We start from the raw sequence: 16,528 nt of genomic DNA on the forward strand, positions 1-16,528 counted from the left end.
GAAATTATTAATAATTACAAGTAGCAGTAAAAAATAGTGCAGATTCATTTGCTACTGTGTCAGTGTAACCTTGGAGATGGATAGGCTTGTTTTCACAGGGTAGCAGGCCCCTGGCTTGGCTGGGTGTCATGGTCTGCATATGCTTGGCCCAGGAAGTGGCACTATTTGGAGGTGTGGCCTTGTTGGAGTAGGTGTGTCACTGTGGGTGTGGGCTTTAAGACCCTCATCCTAGGCACCTGAAACTGCTCATACGCATTGTTCTCTGACCTCCTCACTCGTGCTATAACACACATTTATGCACATGCACACGCATATGCACACGTACTCACACACAAACATGCACACACACACTAAAAAGAAAAGTAAAAAACTTTCTTAATGGTATCTTTTTTTTCTCTCAAGTAAAGCAAGTAATGTGTTTTTCCTTTTTCTGTGATCATCAGAACTCTGACCTAAGTTTAATTCTTTCTGGCCTGGGGATGTGGCTCAGGTCGTAGAGAACTTGCCTAAGGATACAGAGAACCCTGTATCCAATGACCAACGGCCCGCTGTGGGCCTTGGTGGCACACAGTTAAGATGCCAGCGCTGGGGGTCGAGGCCAGAGGCTCAGGGTCATCCTCAACTGAATAAAAGAAATATGTGTGTGTTTTCAGTTTCTTCTTATGATAGTAATAATTATTTTTATCTCTTACTCTGTTTATAAAAATTCATAGAAAATTATTATATTTTAAATAGTCTGTGAATTTTATCAGTGAAAGAAATAATTTTTAAATATAGGGGTTTTGTATAAAAGTCATTAATTTAATATATTCTTTATGTTTTGCATAATATTCATTTTAAAGGATTTTTATGATTTTTTTTATTTTAGGCCCGCAAAGAAAACATCTAATAAAAATAACAAGGTAAAGTAAAAAGAATTTTAAAACTATATTTTGTTTTAAAATATGAGGTAATGTTTAAAAATGTCAGTTAAAAGATATAACAGTCAAAGTGAAAACAGAGGACCTTGTTATCAGGTAGGAAACAATGGTGGTTGTTAACAGTGTCCTTTTGACCACAGTTAAGTTCTTCTAAAAGTGCCTCTTTCTGCTTTCTGTATAGTGTAAATATCAGGGACCAGTTTAAAACAGTGTTTATCTTACAGGACAGCAAGCAGACAGCTGCTGTGGACAACCTTGACAACTTAACTGAGTCATCTGAAATGTCCTCTGAGGACCATGAGCTCCAGGGCCCTGACTACGAGAGCATTTTGTGTGAAATCGAACATCTCAGACTGGAGTGTAAAGGTATGACCAGCGTGTGAATGGACGGCCTTTTGAAGTATGGTGAGATACGCCACTCAGCTTAGCACTGTCCCTCGAACCCTGCTCCTGTCACAGATACTCGTTATATCGACATAGCATGTGAGCTGCTCAGTGTACAACCGTCAGCCAAGGCACTGCAGTCCCTCTCACGGGACCGACACATCCCATCTTCTTGTTCATCTTGCTGTTCTCCTGTGCCTTACTTCACTGGGTGACGTTATCTGGTGTGCTGGCCAGTCACATGTCAACTTGACACAAGCTACAGTCGTCAGAGAGGAGGGGCCTTAACTCAGCATATGCCACCGTAAGCTCAGGACATTGACTTAATTAGCAAGTAATGAGAGAGTCCATCCCATTGAGTGGTGTTACCCTGGGCTGTGGTCCTGTGTTGAGCAAGTCATGCTGAGCAAGCCACTCGCTCCGTGGATTCTGCATCAGCTCCTTCTTCCAGGTTTCTCTCCTTTTTCCTTCCTGCCCTGATTTCCTTCAGTGATAAACTGTCATTGGAACACTAAACCAAATTCTTCCCCAAGTTGCTTTGGTCTTCTGTTTCATCAGAACAGTAATAATCCTAAGATACCTGGTGTCTGCCTAGAATGCTGTAAAACTAGAAAGCTGTTTCTCTTGTTTACCCACTTCCTGCTAACATAGTCTCTCTTTTAACTGTCATTATGTAATTGTAAAGACTCAGGTCTAATCACATGAACCCTTTGCTACCAGGTTAAATTGCCCAGTCCTTTAGCTTTCTCCTGCCTTTTCTGTGTTCCAGTTGTCTTAGAAGTTGCAGTGGAATGTTTTGTTTTATACAGTTTCAGCAAGGCATATTGATACAGAAAGGGTAACTTGGTTAGTTTCAACATATGTATTAAACACATATTTAATTACCATAATCAACACAGTTAACAGATCTATGAAGAATCCTCCATTTCTCCCACGCGCCTTCCTTGTTAAGCTGACAGGCTGTTCTCCAGCATGTCCCCCTTCTGTTTTCCCATCCACGAGATAGGAGAGATCCAGTCTGTGTCCTCAGAAACACTGAATATCGGTATTTTAAATCTGAGCTGTCCTACTGGGTGCGTAGTACGCATATCCTTCTGGCATTAATGCACAGTGCACCACTAATTAATGTCCAGCATTTCCATGTCTTTCTTTTGCTTTACTCTGTCTCGCACGAACTTCTTTCTGATCTGAGTCCGTTGTCCTGTAAACTGTATTGTCCAGCCTGACTGAGCAGAGCGAATCTTCTTAGAGGAGCAGCGGACGAGACTTCGTCTAATCTTTTCAGCTCTCTTATCCTGGTTGATGTAGTTTCTTGCTCTGTGTGGATGGTGCAGCACTTGGCTGAGTATCCCAGACCCTCTACAGTCCCACAGGGTCTTTGTCTGTGCTGTTGTCTCCTCTCTGGTCTGTCCTGGGATCTCAGACTTAATCACCTCAACTCAGCAAGTCTAGGGAGCGCGACTTCAGTTCTTTATCCGTGAGAGGGGCAAGAGAGTCCAACCTGGGATGTTCATGAATTTCATTTGTCTATTAACAATGGTTGTCATGACAATTATCATTTAAGATGTTTTATCTGCTTCATGTGGGTTGCTTCAAGTGGGAACGTGGCTCCATAGTTGTTACCTCATCCTGACTAAAAGCAGACTGAAATAGAGGCTGATTAAATGCATTTTGTTTTTCTGTTTTAAATCTAACATGGAATGTCTGACTGAGTTTAGCTTAACATGAAGATCTCCAGTTCTATCCAGTTTATAAGAGCAACCCCATTGCGTCTCAGTTCCAGTTTCTTTTAAGCTGAGCCAGGGCAGTGGTCTCCTGTGTTATCTGCAGAGCCCGGTGTAACAGGTCCCACCTTGTAGGCGCTCAGTGTGAGTGAGTGAACTCACAACATGCAGGCTTCTTCTAACGTGCAGTCATTTTATGTCTCTGTCTCCTCGTCCAGATACTGTTAGTCTGTTGAAAATCCGCGATGCCGTTTATTCTTATAAGAGATTAATAGAACTTAAAAGGAGCCACTGCGAGCTACTCACAGGAAAACTGAAAGGAGTGGAAAGCAAATGTAAGGGACTACAGAAGGAGGTGTCAGAGACGGAAGAAGTGAGGTCACGGCTGGAGCATGAGAAGCTCGCATGGGAACAGGAGCTCTGCAGGCTGAGGTGTGCTGTGTCCTTATTTTACTAATTCATGTTTCACGTTCTCCGACACTCACTTACATGCAAGTGTATACACCCTGGCAAGTGCGCGGAAGTCGGGCGCTAACTTGGGAGGGTCCGTCTCCCACCATGTGGGTCCTAGAGACCCACCTCAAGTAGTCTGGCTTAGAGCAAGTGCCTCTACCCCTGACCCGTGTCCCCACTGTGACAGCTCAGAGGGCATGCTGGCCCGTGTCCCCGTGTCCCCACTGTGACAGCTCAGAAGGCATGCTGGCCCGTGTCCCCACTGTGACAGCTCAGAAGGCATGCTGACCCGTGTCCCCACAGGGACAGCTCAGAAGGCATGCTGGCCCGTGTCCCCATGTCCCCACAGTGACAGCTCAGAAGGCATGCTGACCCGTGTCCCCGTGTCCCCACAGGGACAGCTCAGAAGGCATGCTGGCCCGTGTCCCCACAGGGACAGCTCAGAAGGCATGCTGGCCCGTGTCCCCATGTCCCCACAGGGACAGCTCAGAAGGCATGCTGGCCCGTGTCCCCACAGTGACAGCTCAGAAGGCATGCTGACCCGTGTCCCCATGTCCCCACTGTGACAGCTCAGAAGGCATGCTGACCCGTGTCCCCACTGTGACAGCTCAGAAGGCATGCTGACCCGTGTCCCCATGTCCCCACAGTGACAGCTCAGAAGGCATGCTGACCCGTGTCCTCACAGTGACAGCTCAGAAGGCATGCTCACACTGATTGCACTGCAGACAGATGCATTTCACTTTGTCAACTTAGGCCATGCAGGCTTACAACCGAGGAAATTCCTTATCTTCTGAAATGTGAAACTCTTTCAAGTAATGTAGTGAATTGAGCTATGAATTATCCTAAAAATTAAACAGATATTCTTTCAAATCATAGTTTTTAATGGCTATATAAAAGCAGCCATAAAAACCCTCAGTATTTATTGATCAAATAACTTTTTATTTACTTCTAAAAACCTCTTCAGTACATGATGTGAACACTTGTGCTTTTTATGTAATATTTACGTAGGAGTTTCAGAGGGAGGGGGAAGGAATGGGTCACTAGGTATCGAGGACTGCGTTTAATCTGTAGATGACTTTTGGTAGTTTTGCCAAGTTAATTCTGTCAGCTGATGAGCATGGGGCTCTCTACCCTCTGGCACATTCAGGGTCTTCACGTGTTCACTGTAGACGTCGTTCACCTTGTGAATACTTTTATTCCTGAGTTATACTGTGCTGTTTTACGTTGTTTTTGAGCTGTTGTGAGCGGGAGTTTAACACCAGCTTCTTTCTCAGGAAGTCCGTTGCTGATGTGTAGACAGACTGCTGGCTAGTATGTGTTAACTGTTAGGTAAAGCTACTCAAAGTGTGCATCAGGGACAAGGGTTGCCCTGTCGAACCTCTTCCTTAGCTACCCCAAACCCTGCTGCTTCCCAGGACCATCACCAAACACGTTCTCCCATGACCTACAGAGCCCTGCAATCCCCCAGGGCCCAGACACACAAATTGCTAGTAAGGCCTTCCCTCCTCTCACAGCTACCCTGAGCCCCCACCAGCTTCCCAGGTACACGCTCCCCCGCCTGCCACACAAGGTGCCAACACTGGCTTACTCTCCTCTTCCTTCGGTCACCCCAGACACTCAGCCTTCTCAGAACCCCTCCACATAGGTTTCCAGAAAGGCTCTTCCTTCCTCTTCTCTGGGAACCCCAACCCTCCTCTCCTCCCCCCCTCCAGAACCCATGCCACACACATTGCCATTAAGGGTGCTTCTTTTATCATCCCTTGGTTACCTCAAATGCCTGCCCCCTTCCAGGACTCCCTCCACACATGCTGCCAATAAGGGCCACCTTCCCCCCTCCCCTAGCATCCCCAGCCCTGCTGATATCAAGGACCTGTGTCTTACCCACTTACCCGCTAGAGCATCGCAACCCCACATCCCAGGACACCAGTTACAGATGGAGTTCTAATCTGCTTCACAGTTTTCACCCTTCCTTACTGTTGTTCTCCAAACCCTCCTAGGGCTCGTACCACTTGCTTTGCAGGACTTCACCCCTTATTTGGTAGGGTGATCCCCCATCTTCCAACCCTGAGCATTCTACCTCCATAACCAGAAATATACATATGCTTCCCGCTTGCTCTGCAGGAAGATTGCACTCTGTGCCCTCTGACACTCACAGGTGGCCATCCCAGGACCCCTTTCAGCTCTTGCTTACACAAGAGTCCCCTCTTATCTTGTTCTTTGGCACCCCATCTGCATCTGAGGCTGAGTGCCTGCTTTCTCTGGATGTAAAGCCCTAACTCCTCCTCCGACTCTGTTTCAATCTTACCATCTGAAGACCCCCAAGGAGCATCTATTCACGCAACAGAAAATTATTTCCCCTAGCAACTTGCTTAAGGTCCCTCAGACCTTACTTAACCCTGTCATCATGACATGGGCTCATCAACCCCCAAAATGAGAGGAATCAGTCCACTGCACATCAGAACCTTCCTGAAGCAACTTCCAGCTCCCCACATCTCTGCTACTCCAGCCATGATAACCCTGCTGTCTCACTCAGCATCTGCCCGGAACACCCTCCCACTGATCAAGGGCCACAACCACATGGGCCTTCAAGATCCACTAGAGTGCCCATTGGACCACATCAGAGGGCACGTACTTCTGTCTAATTCAGTGTCGGGTCCAGATTCGTGTTGAGGCTCTTGATCCACTTGGAATCGCGTATGTGTAGGGTGACAGAAGAGTCTAGTTGCTCTGCATGTAGATATCCAGTCTGACTAGCACCATTTGCGGACGATGCCGTTATTTCTCCATTGTGTGTTTTTAACTCCTTTGGAAAGAGCTGGGTAGCTACAGGAGTGTGGGCTTGTATCTGTGTCCTCCGTCTATCCCATGGATCAGTGTCTACTGCGGCTCTCTAGTGTGGCTTGAAAGTAAGAAGGTATACCCCCAGGATTGTGTTTAGTGTTAGAGGATGGTTTGGCTACCCGGCTGACCTTTCGTGTTCCTGTGTGAGTGTTAAGATTTTTTCCCCAATTTCTAGGAATTGTGTTAAAATTTAGAGAGGTCCCAGTGAATCTTTAGATTGCTTTGGGTAGGGTGGTCATTTCTGATATTAACCCTACCGAGTCATGTGCGGAGGTGGTCTTTCCACTGTCTGGTGATCTTGGTGAGTTTCTTTCTTCAAGATCTCCCCGTGTTCATTGTACAGATCTTTCAGTCTTAGTCTTGTGAGTAAGATGTTTCTCTGACTTCTTTCATGGTAGGTTTGCCGTTGTTTTGTAAGAAGACCTGGTTTGTGTGTTACGTCTGCACCTTGCTACTTTGATGAGGAGTTAGGGCTGTGGGAGTTTCCTGTGCAGTCTTTTAGAGTGTTTTGTGATGAGAATGTGTTCTGTAAGTCCTTCCTTTGCCATTCGTAGTCCCATTTTCTTCCTTCAGTAAGTTGTTCTAGATAAGAGTTCAAGCACTGTATTGCGTCTCTGTGGAGAGAGTGACGTCTTTGTCTTCTTCCTGATTTTGTGGGAAACTTCAGCTTTCCCTGTTTCACATGTGAGTTGTGGGGTTGATGTGCCTTTATATGCTGAGATATATCTTCTGTGTTCCTAGTTCTCTAGAACTTCTATCTCGAAGGGATGTTAGAGCCTTTCAGCAGCCTGTTCTGCAGATAAGGAGGTGATCGTGTGGTGGGCTGCACTTCCTGATTTACACCTGTTGAGCCATCCTTAAATCTCTGGGCTGAAGCCAACTAAATCGTGGTGGATGATCTTTTGGATGTGTTTTTGAATTTGATCAGCATATCTTAATGAGAATTAGCATCTGTATCAGTCAGGTAGATTGATGGATACATTTCCTTTGTTGTTGTTTATCTGATTTGGGTATTAGTGCAGTGCCAGCTTCATAAAGAGAATTTCCTTTAAAGAAAAATTGCTTAATTTATTTTCATTGTCTTTGTTATAGAATCAGTTTTAGTTCTTTAAAGCTGTGGTAGAGTTCTGCAGTGGATTCATCTGGACCTGGTTTTATTGTTGTTTTGGTCTCATTGTTTGCAGGGGATCTGTTTACATTTTTAAATCTCTTTTTGGTTTAACTTTGGTATATCACATACATTATAAAATTCATTAGTTCCTTTCAGATTTTCCAGTTGATGGAATAAAGATTTTGAAAGTATGTCCTGATTATCCTATGGATAGAAGAAAACCAGCCATTTTTGTTTCTAATTTTATTAACTTGGATTTTTTTTTTTAACTTCGCTAAAGCTGTGGTGTGCATGTTGTATAGGACATTAGACGGTTCTATCTTAAGATGGAGTGCTTTAGGGAGGCCTGAAATGTTTCATCAATTTTACTTCTGATGCACAGTATAATCTTTGTAACTAATACCTTTTAAACGATTAAGTTTAAATTGTCTATTTTGATTAGGAAGTAAATACAACTGTAAAAAGATAATTTCCTTTTAAAAAAAATTTGTGAGTTGGGAGTTTTGTCCACATGTATGTCTGTGCACTACATGTGGGCATTGCCTGCAAAGGCCAGAGAGGAGCACCAAGTCCTTTAGAAGTGTTGCTGTAGGTGGCTGGGAACTACCCTGTGGATGCTCGGAACTGAACTGGAATCCTGGAAGAGCAGCCAGTGCTCTAACCATTGAGCTGTCTCCCTACAAAAGATCATTTTCAACTTATAACTTTTCTGAATGAGTTCAGAATTCCTTTTCAGTAATATTCACCAGACTTCTAGAAACTTGCTAATTAAAGTTTTTATTCATCCTTATTATCATCAAGAGCATACAGGCTTTAGAAAGGATTAAAGTAAGAAATTAAACTCATGAATCATAAAGCAGAAAAAAATTATGTAACAACAGGGAAGTTTTATTAGGACAGTACATCGCCATCTTGAGGTCCGGGTCACAAGGTGATCTTTGTTCTGTACAAACAAGTTAATTTTAAGGTATGCACGCTTAACTTCAGATTTGCTCTGAAACAAGAGGAAGAGAAGAGGAGAAGTGCGGATCAGCTTTCCGAAAGGATGGTGGAGCAGCTTAGAAGGAAAGGAGAGCAGTATCAGGGCGAGGTGGAAGCCAGACAGCAGCTTGAAGTCTCCCTCAGAAGCCTGGAGATGGAGCTGAAGACGGTGAGAAGTCACCTCAACCAGGTAAGCCAAGCTCCGGGAAAAACGTCTTTCCTACCTTTACTTGTTGTGTTTTAATGCCACTTTAATTATGTCAGTGTGGTTATACACATGCGCACACGTATCTATATGCAAACGTCTTATTATGCAAACGTCATGGCATATCAGACGTCGGCTTTATCACTAGTTGATGTAATTGATATGCAGCCCATTGTTGACCGACAGCGCCTTGTGCTGAGAATAAATCTTAACATAGCCGAAATTATTTATTGTGCCTCTTGGGAAAAAATGGGCACTACATACATCTTTTCAAAGTTAAGTGATGGAAGGTAAGTTTAATCTGGAAAATAAAGTTAGTTTAGCACTCTTAAAAATAAAAGCCGGCTTTGAAACTGTTAAAACCAGTTAAATGTCTGTAATAAGCTGTAGTTTACAATGTACTTCCCACCTGTAGGAATTGCTTCTTAAGCAATTTAACTATAATAGGCAGCACAAGTCTGAGTGCTTTGTGTGGCTTCCTCGTGTTTTCTTTGGCTTCCTCCAGTTTGTTCGTAATGGCCTGGCCCTAAATAAGCTTTTAGAGACCATGTCTGCAACAGGCACAGAAGTACGAGGCTGAAAACCTCATCGCTGTGCCTCCAGGTATTAGAGGAACGGAATGAGACTCAGCGGCAGCTTTCCCGAGAACAGAATGCCAGAATGTTGCAGGACGGGATTCTTGCTAATCACCTCTGCAAGCAAAAGGAGATAGAAATGGAGCAGAAGAAGATGATTTCCGAGGTACTTCCTTCCAGTTTCCAACAGATGCGGGCGTTCATGTACTTACACGTTCCAGAGCCAGCCTTACGGAGCACAGAAAACAGAGGATTTCTGAGCCATGTGTGAGCATACATAAGAAACCTGTTCTGGGAGGTTTCCTATGTCTGAAGTAACATAAGGGAGTAAGTGCCTTGGGGAGGGAGCGCTAGCCGCACGGTAAGGGGACTGGGGACTTCTGTAGCTTGTTACTGTTTAATCTCCTTTTCACGGTGGTGGTGACAAGAGTTCACTCACAAGTGCAGTGACATGTGACATCCTGATTTGTCTAGTGCTTATTCTTAGCATTTATCAGTAAATGGGGTTTCAGTGACAGACTAAAAATAGTGTTAGAATAGTCTTGTGGATAAAAAGAACCAAAAGAGCTTCAGGAAATTCCTTCTGCGTTAATGACAGAGCTAAGGGTCGTAATACAGACTGATTATTTACACTAAAGTATAAACCTGATTTTTTTTTCTGCATGTGTGTGTGGTATGTTTGTGTGTTCACAATTGTTTCTGAGCACATGTGTGCATACATGTAGAGGTTGGTGGTAGGTTTCCTTTCAGTCTCTCTGCACTCGACATATTGATACAGGGGCTCTCTCTGAACCTACTTGGCTAGTCCACTGAGCCAGCTTGCCCCGGGGATCTCCCATCTTGGCTTCCCTAGTGCTGGGGTTGCAGGCGGACTACCACTCACCCCAGTACTTACACGGGTGCTGGGAACTGTGCTCTGGTCCCCACTTGCATGAAGCCAGCTCCTGATGTGAAATGTGAACAGATTTGGTAATCTTGGACTTGGTGCCTGAAGCCCGTTGTAGTTCAGAGAAAGGCTTTTCCAGTGCTAAGTTTCTTAAAAAGTTTTCTCTCTCAATTTCATAAAGTCATTGTCTTCGATTATGCGTATGAACTTTTAGGAATTATACTTTTATAAGCTCAGAAATTAGTTTATTTTTCTAGTTGTTATATGTGTTTCAACACTTAGGTTGAAGAACTTTGCACACCGTCCTTAGATTCTGTGCGAGACTGTGACATTTCATAGACTGCTAGCTAAGTGTCTCTTTGCTTATGTAGGCTTCTCTTAGTCATGAAAAAGAAAAAGATCTATTGCAGAAAAACCAGAGGCTGCAGGATGAAGTTGCCGTGTTAAAACTGGAAATGGACACAATAAAAAACCATAACCTGGAGAAGGAAAGGAAGTATCTTGAGGATATTAAGATTGCAAATGAGAAAAATGATAACCTTCAAAGGATGATAAAGCTGAATGAAGAAACGTTTACAAAAACAATATTCCAGTACAGTGGACAGCTTAACAATCTTAAAACTGAGAACGCGATGCTGAGTTCCAAGCTGGACAACGAGAAACAAAGCAAGGAGCGACTGGAGACGGACGTCGAGTCGTTCCGGTCGAGACTGGCTTCTGCACTGCATGATCACGCTGAAATCCAGACAGCAAAAAGGGACCTAGAAACTGCTTTCCAGAGAGCAAAGGATGAGTGGTTTCGTTTGAAGGACAAGATGAATTTTGATATGTCTAACCTCAGGGATAGCAACGAGGTCCTCTCCCAACAGCTTTCTAAAACTGAAAGAAAGTTGAATAGCCTCGAAACCGAGTTTCATCACACGAAGGATGAGCTCAGAGAGAAGACGCTCGCTTTGAAGCGTGTGCAGAGAGACCTCAGCCAGACGCAGAGCCAGATGAAGGAGGTGGAGCACATGTTTCAGGACGAGCAAGGGAAGGTGAATAAATACATGGGAAAGCAGGAGTCCATAGAGGAGAGGCTGGCTCAGCTGCAGAGTGAGAACACACTGCTCCGGCAGCAGCTGGACGATGCCGCCAACAAGGCCGAGAGCAAAGACAGGACGATAGTGAGCATCCAAGACCAGTTCCAGGAGATGCTCAACAGAGTCCAAGCCGAGAGTCAGAAGCACAGCCTAAGGCTGGAGGACAGAAATCAGGAGTTAATCATCGAGTGCAGCCATCTGAAAGAAAGAATGTGTCAGTACGAGAATGAGAAAGCAGAAAGAGAAGTAAGTGTCGGAAAAGAGAGGTATAGTATAAAGGAATAAAGCTTTTGTTTATCTCATGTGTCCGGGTGTGCTCCTGGGTGTATGTCTGTGCACCACGTACATGCCTAATGTCTGCAGAGGCCAGGCAAAGGCATCAGATCCCTTGGAATGGGAGTTACACATGGGCATGAACTGCCACGCGGGTGCTAGGAATCAAACCCAGATTCTCTGAAAAAGCAGTCATTGCTCTTAACCACTGAGCCATCTCTCCAACCCCAAGAAAGATAAATATTTTAAAACATGCCAAAGGGAAATTCTGTGTGTTAATACTAAGTGTTACTTCTAGCTAAATATAAAAGATAATCTATGGCTCTGCCCAAAGCTGGGCAGAATTCTTTGGTGCTTGACCAAAGGACAGTAACTGAAACCAGGCACAGAAGCACGAGGACCTCGTGATCTTCCTTATAGTGAGACCCTTAATAAACTGACTTCTTAAAAGCTCCAAAGTACAGTAGTGGTTCTTGGAGCTGGGGGTGAGATGAGGGGGAGACGTGACAGGAGGCAGGGAATCAGTAGGGCAGTAGGGCAGTAGGTCAGTTACAGTGACGAGCAGGAAACGTGGAGCTACTGAACAGTAATATACTGTGTATTTTAAAGATCCAGAAGGAAGAATTTCACCATAAAGAAATGGTCAGTGTTTGAAGCCATAACTGTGTCTAACTTGATTTAAGCACATGATAATGTGTACATGTAGCAAAACAGTGTGTACACGGGCTTCATGTTCTACTTGTCAATTAAAAGGTGAAGTTTTTAGATATGAGTACACTAAAAATAATGTCTATAAAAAAGTTTCACGATGTAGAATTCATCCCCGCCAGCCCCACCGACACACACTGCTATATGCAGTGATACTCCTCAGACTGTGTGGAGGAAATAAATGGTGTTAATGTATGCTGTGATGTGTTTTATAAAATTAGTAACAAATGTCTCATCAGGTAGCCGTGAGGCAACTTCAGCAAGAACTGGCCGATACCCTAAAAAAGCAGTCCATGTCAGAGGCTTCGCTAGAGGTTTCCTCCCGTTACCGCAGCAGCCTAGAAGAAGAGGCCAGAGACTTAAAGAAGAACTTAGGTCAGCTCAGAAGTCAGGTGCGTATGAGTTTGGTGTGCCCGCTGCTCAGGATGACTAAAGCAGGCCACCTCCCTTTAGGTTTTCATGTAATCCGCCATTACCTTTACAATGAACTTATTTCTTAAACTCCACTCTTATTCTGCCTTTTTTTTTTTCTTTGACTTAAAACACAAATGCATTTACTTCTTGTGAGGGAACAGGCCAAGTATGTGGCCTCATTCCAGGGGAGGGCAGAGGACAGCTTGTGGGGTCTGTCCTCATCTTCCATCACATGATCTCTACAGGCCTGGCTTTTATCGCCTTTGGCCACAGACACCTCCAACCTCCACAGCCATCTCACCGGCCCCTTTTTTTTTTTCTTAAAATTTCTTGTCTTTCTTTAAGATATTTATCCTTATGCAAATTGAGAACCATATGTAATTCCTCAGAGAGATTTCTATTCCAATTGAGATAAAGTGGGTTAAACTCAGAGATGCTGCTTGTGGAAAGTTCCGGAAAAATCTGCCTGCTCTTTACCCCCACTTTCGGGGGTGGATACAGTATCTTTGAAACTTATTTAATGAATTTCAACATAGCTGGTACAGAGAGGCCAAAGTTGCTCAAAAATGCAGTCGTTAGCCAGGTGTGCTAGCATAATCGTAATGCCTGCTGTTTGGAAAACTGAGTTTGGGGCTGGCCTGAAAAAAGTTTTAAAGGGACTGAGGAGTGCTCAGGTGCAGTGTCCGCGTCGAACGTTTGAGTCCTCATGCCCAATAGCCAGAAATAAACCAGGAGCAAAAGTTTTAGGATAATTAAAAACCTGTCTCCAAAGCTAAGCATTACTTTCATTTAGAAAAATAACCATATGAAAATATTCAGATCAGATATAGCATTCATATCTAAACCAAAATGAAAACAGGGTCTGGATTCAACCATCTGTGTTTGGTTTAGAATCTGCAGCTCCAAACTGGTCTAGAAGTAACTGCATGGAGCAGGCTGTCCTGTAGTTTGCCGACATCCTCCTGCCTCCTCCTCCTCCTGCTGGGGTTGTAAGCCGGCCCCAGTAAGCCCGGCTTGCTAAGTGTAACACCAGTATTGAGTTATCATGAACATAGTGCACAGCTCACCATTTACAGTGAAAAGTCCGCATCCATGGCAGAGCGTTATAGATACGTAGTCATCGTCACAGCCTCGAGAACCTTGTCATCGTAGTGAATAGGTCCTGTGCCTCTCAGTTGTCACCCCTCGTCCTCCCCAGACCTACCAGTCCTTTTAATATCTATATATAATTTCTGTTTTCTGACATTTTATATCATACAATATTCACTCCTTTTGAACGGCTCTGTTCTTTCCGCATGTTGTTGTCAGTCCTTGGTCCCCTCCCGTCGCCCTAACAGGACATTGCTCTTCTGCCTTCGCCAGTGCGTGGGTGTTGGGCCGCTTAAGTCTCGGCTGTTGTTAATGCTGCCCGTGCACTCTCCCATTCACAGGGCACTCTACCGTTCCCGTGGTGCATTTGCCTGCAGTGGGGTTCTGTTGCCTTCATTACCTAAGCCCCCTGTGCTAGCTGCATGTCTTTGCTCGTGCGAGAGTTCAGGCTTCTTGGGTTTTATTCATTTTTACCTCGTTCATCCAGAACTGTCTCACAATTAACGTTTTCATGAAGCATTCCTAACTATACCTCACTCTTAGCATCCTGATTTTTCCGTGAATGGTTTTGCTTCTCTGGTTGTTATTTGTATGAGAAGTAATCTCATTGGGATATAAATTTACTTCGGCGGTGAATAATGTCTGGCATCCACATACCCTTGAATAAGTTGAAAAGGTTTTTGCTCAATTGCCATTAGACTAGAATTAGGTGCTTCGTACCTTGCTGGTAATTACTTCTTTTGAGACCTTAAGGGAATAAGACTTTTTTTTTTTTTTTTTTTTTTTGAAATATGGTCTGATGTATCCTAGGATGGCTTCAAACTGTAATATAGCTGAGGATGGCTTTGAATTCCCGCCCCCACCCCAGACCTGAGGACCAAACCTAGGGCCTTGCCCTTGTTAGGCAAGCGATCTACCACTGAGCTAAATCCCCAACCACTGCCTCTACCTCCCAAATATTAGTTATAGGCAAATGCCATCATGCCTGGCTTATTTATGTCTTGCGGAGGTTCAAACCCAGGGCTTCATGTGTATCAGGCAAGTTTTTCACCAACTGAATTCTGTACCTGCCCCTATAGTAAGGCTCTTCTCCAAATACATTTTAAGGAATCGCATATGAAACGGAAGGCACATAATCTAATGGAGGAGAAATGTTCTGCCGAACATTTTTTTCTCACCGTTTGCCTTCTTTCATTATGTGGCCAGAGCTGGGATCTATAAGGCCGTAGGAGGTGGTTGGCTGTGAAACTCTGTCTGCAGCTTTTCTTATACTCATACTGCAAACCTTCATGTACTATGAGAGGCCTGGCTAAAGCCACCCAGCACTGTGGCGAGTGTATTGCTTTAAGGACCTCAGTTTATCCACAGAGCCCCGTGTCTTCAGCCTCTGGTCGTCATGCCATTTGCCGCTTACACCTAGAAACACAGTTTACTGCACTGTGTGACCTCGCCAGCTGAGTGTGTGGAGGAAAAAGAAGCTGAAAACTGAGCTCATAGACAGAGCTACCGGTGGCCGGAGAGATTTCCGGAAGCTGCAGAAGTCCTAGGGATATAGCTGGGCTTCAGTCTCCCCATTTCCTGCCATAGTCAGCTACATAAGCCGTTTGCATAGAGGGCCTGGTCTGTGGTTGCCATAGCACCGCCTAAAGTCTCACTCACTGCCACGTATGCTTCAGGTACTTTATATCCCCCAGTTCATCGTCTCACATGTCCATTTCACAGATGGAGACACTAAGGTACAGAAAGTTTATTTGCTTAGAATCTATACATCCAGCAAGTGGAGGAGAAGGAGTTTGGACCCAGGCATTCTGGCCTCCATGTAGATATACCTTCACTGAAACGATCATAAGGCAGCCAGCCATCATTAAAGCGTTATGTCCGTCATAACTGCAGAGCTATGATGACTTATAGATAATATAGATAGCTATCACTTATGCATAAGAATTTTTAAAGTCACAGATAACAAGTTGGTGTTGGAAATTCCTGCCAGGCAGTGGTGGCACATGCCTTTAATCCCAGTACTGAGGAGGGCATGGGCAGGGGCAGACATACATATCTCTAAATTTGAGGCCAGACTAATCTACAGAGCAAGTTCTAAAGAGCAGGCCTCTGTCGAAAAGAAAGAGAGAGAGAGAGAGAGAGAGAGAGAGAGAGAGAGAGAGAGAGAGAGAGAGAAGAAAGAAAAGAAAAGAAATTTTTCTTGGTTTCACCAGAGTTGTTGGTTTGCATATCTGGTTAGATAGTTAGGCTTCCCTGCTCTGCTTGCTGAGCTACCCAGGCACTAGTAGACATAGTAGACAGATTTACAAATGGGGCTGTCAGTCACAGTGGACGTCAGGAAACTTCTGTGAAGGGCTGGGTAACAGCTTGGTTTCTGAGAGCACAAGATCCCTGTTGCAACAACTCAGTTAAATCAGCCTCCACTCCAGAGACAAACACACGAACAGCACAGATCACGGTATCCCTGTTCCTGGAAACCTGTGTGCAGACTTAGAATAGCGTCTTGGTAAAGGCTTGTTTTATTCTTTATTCCAGCTGCAAGAGGCGCAGGACCAACACAGAGAGGCTGTTCAGCGCGCTGAGAAGATGCAGGACCACCTACAAAAGTACAGTTTAAGCAGTGACTCCAGTGTTCATAAACAAATGAGCAGTGTATTGTGGCCGCTGTGGAAGCAGGGCCTCTGAAGCCAGGGCACCGTTTCACCTCTAGGTTTCTTGAAGTGCACATTTTTAAAACAGGATGTAGTTAGGGGGTAGCCTGTGCGTGAAGGTGTGGGCTGGATTCCTAACCCGCAGAACATAGCTAGAGAAATTATAGTCACCAAGTCATCTGCTTCTCAGACCTTTAGGAATTTATTAAGTGGCTGTTGATTTTCAGAAAT

At 44.5% G+C, this 16,528-nt stretch overlaps 1 protein-coding gene across 1 annotated transcript in view; it reads left to right on the plus strand.

Annotated features, from left to right (window-relative positions):
- The window catches only part of Ankrd30a (ankyrin repeat domain 30A), a 72,137-nt gene that overhangs the window by 39,009 nt on the left and 16,600 nt on the right, over positions 1-16,528 (plus strand). Inside the window, exons 19-26 of the mRNA XM_032905809.1 lie at positions 869-902; positions 1,145-1,286; positions 3,247-3,460; positions 8,421-8,604; positions 9,223-9,360; positions 10,452-11,408; positions 12,383-12,535; positions 16,182-16,252. Of these exons, the coding sequence (XP_032761700.1) occupies positions 869-902; positions 1,145-1,286; positions 3,247-3,460; positions 8,421-8,604; positions 9,223-9,360; positions 10,452-11,408; positions 12,383-12,535; positions 16,182-16,252 (1,893 nt within the window). The remainder of the gene's footprint in view (positions 1-868; positions 903-1,144; positions 1,287-3,246; positions 3,461-8,420; positions 8,605-9,222; positions 9,361-10,451; positions 11,409-12,382; positions 12,536-16,181; positions 16,253-16,528) is intronic.

Source organism: Rattus rattus, chromosome 6, assembly GCF_011064425.1.
Source record: "Rattus rattus isolate New Zealand chromosome 6, Rrattus_CSIRO_v1, whole genome shotgun sequence".
NCBI lineage: Eukaryota > Metazoa > Chordata > Mammalia > Rodentia > Muridae > Rattus > Rattus rattus.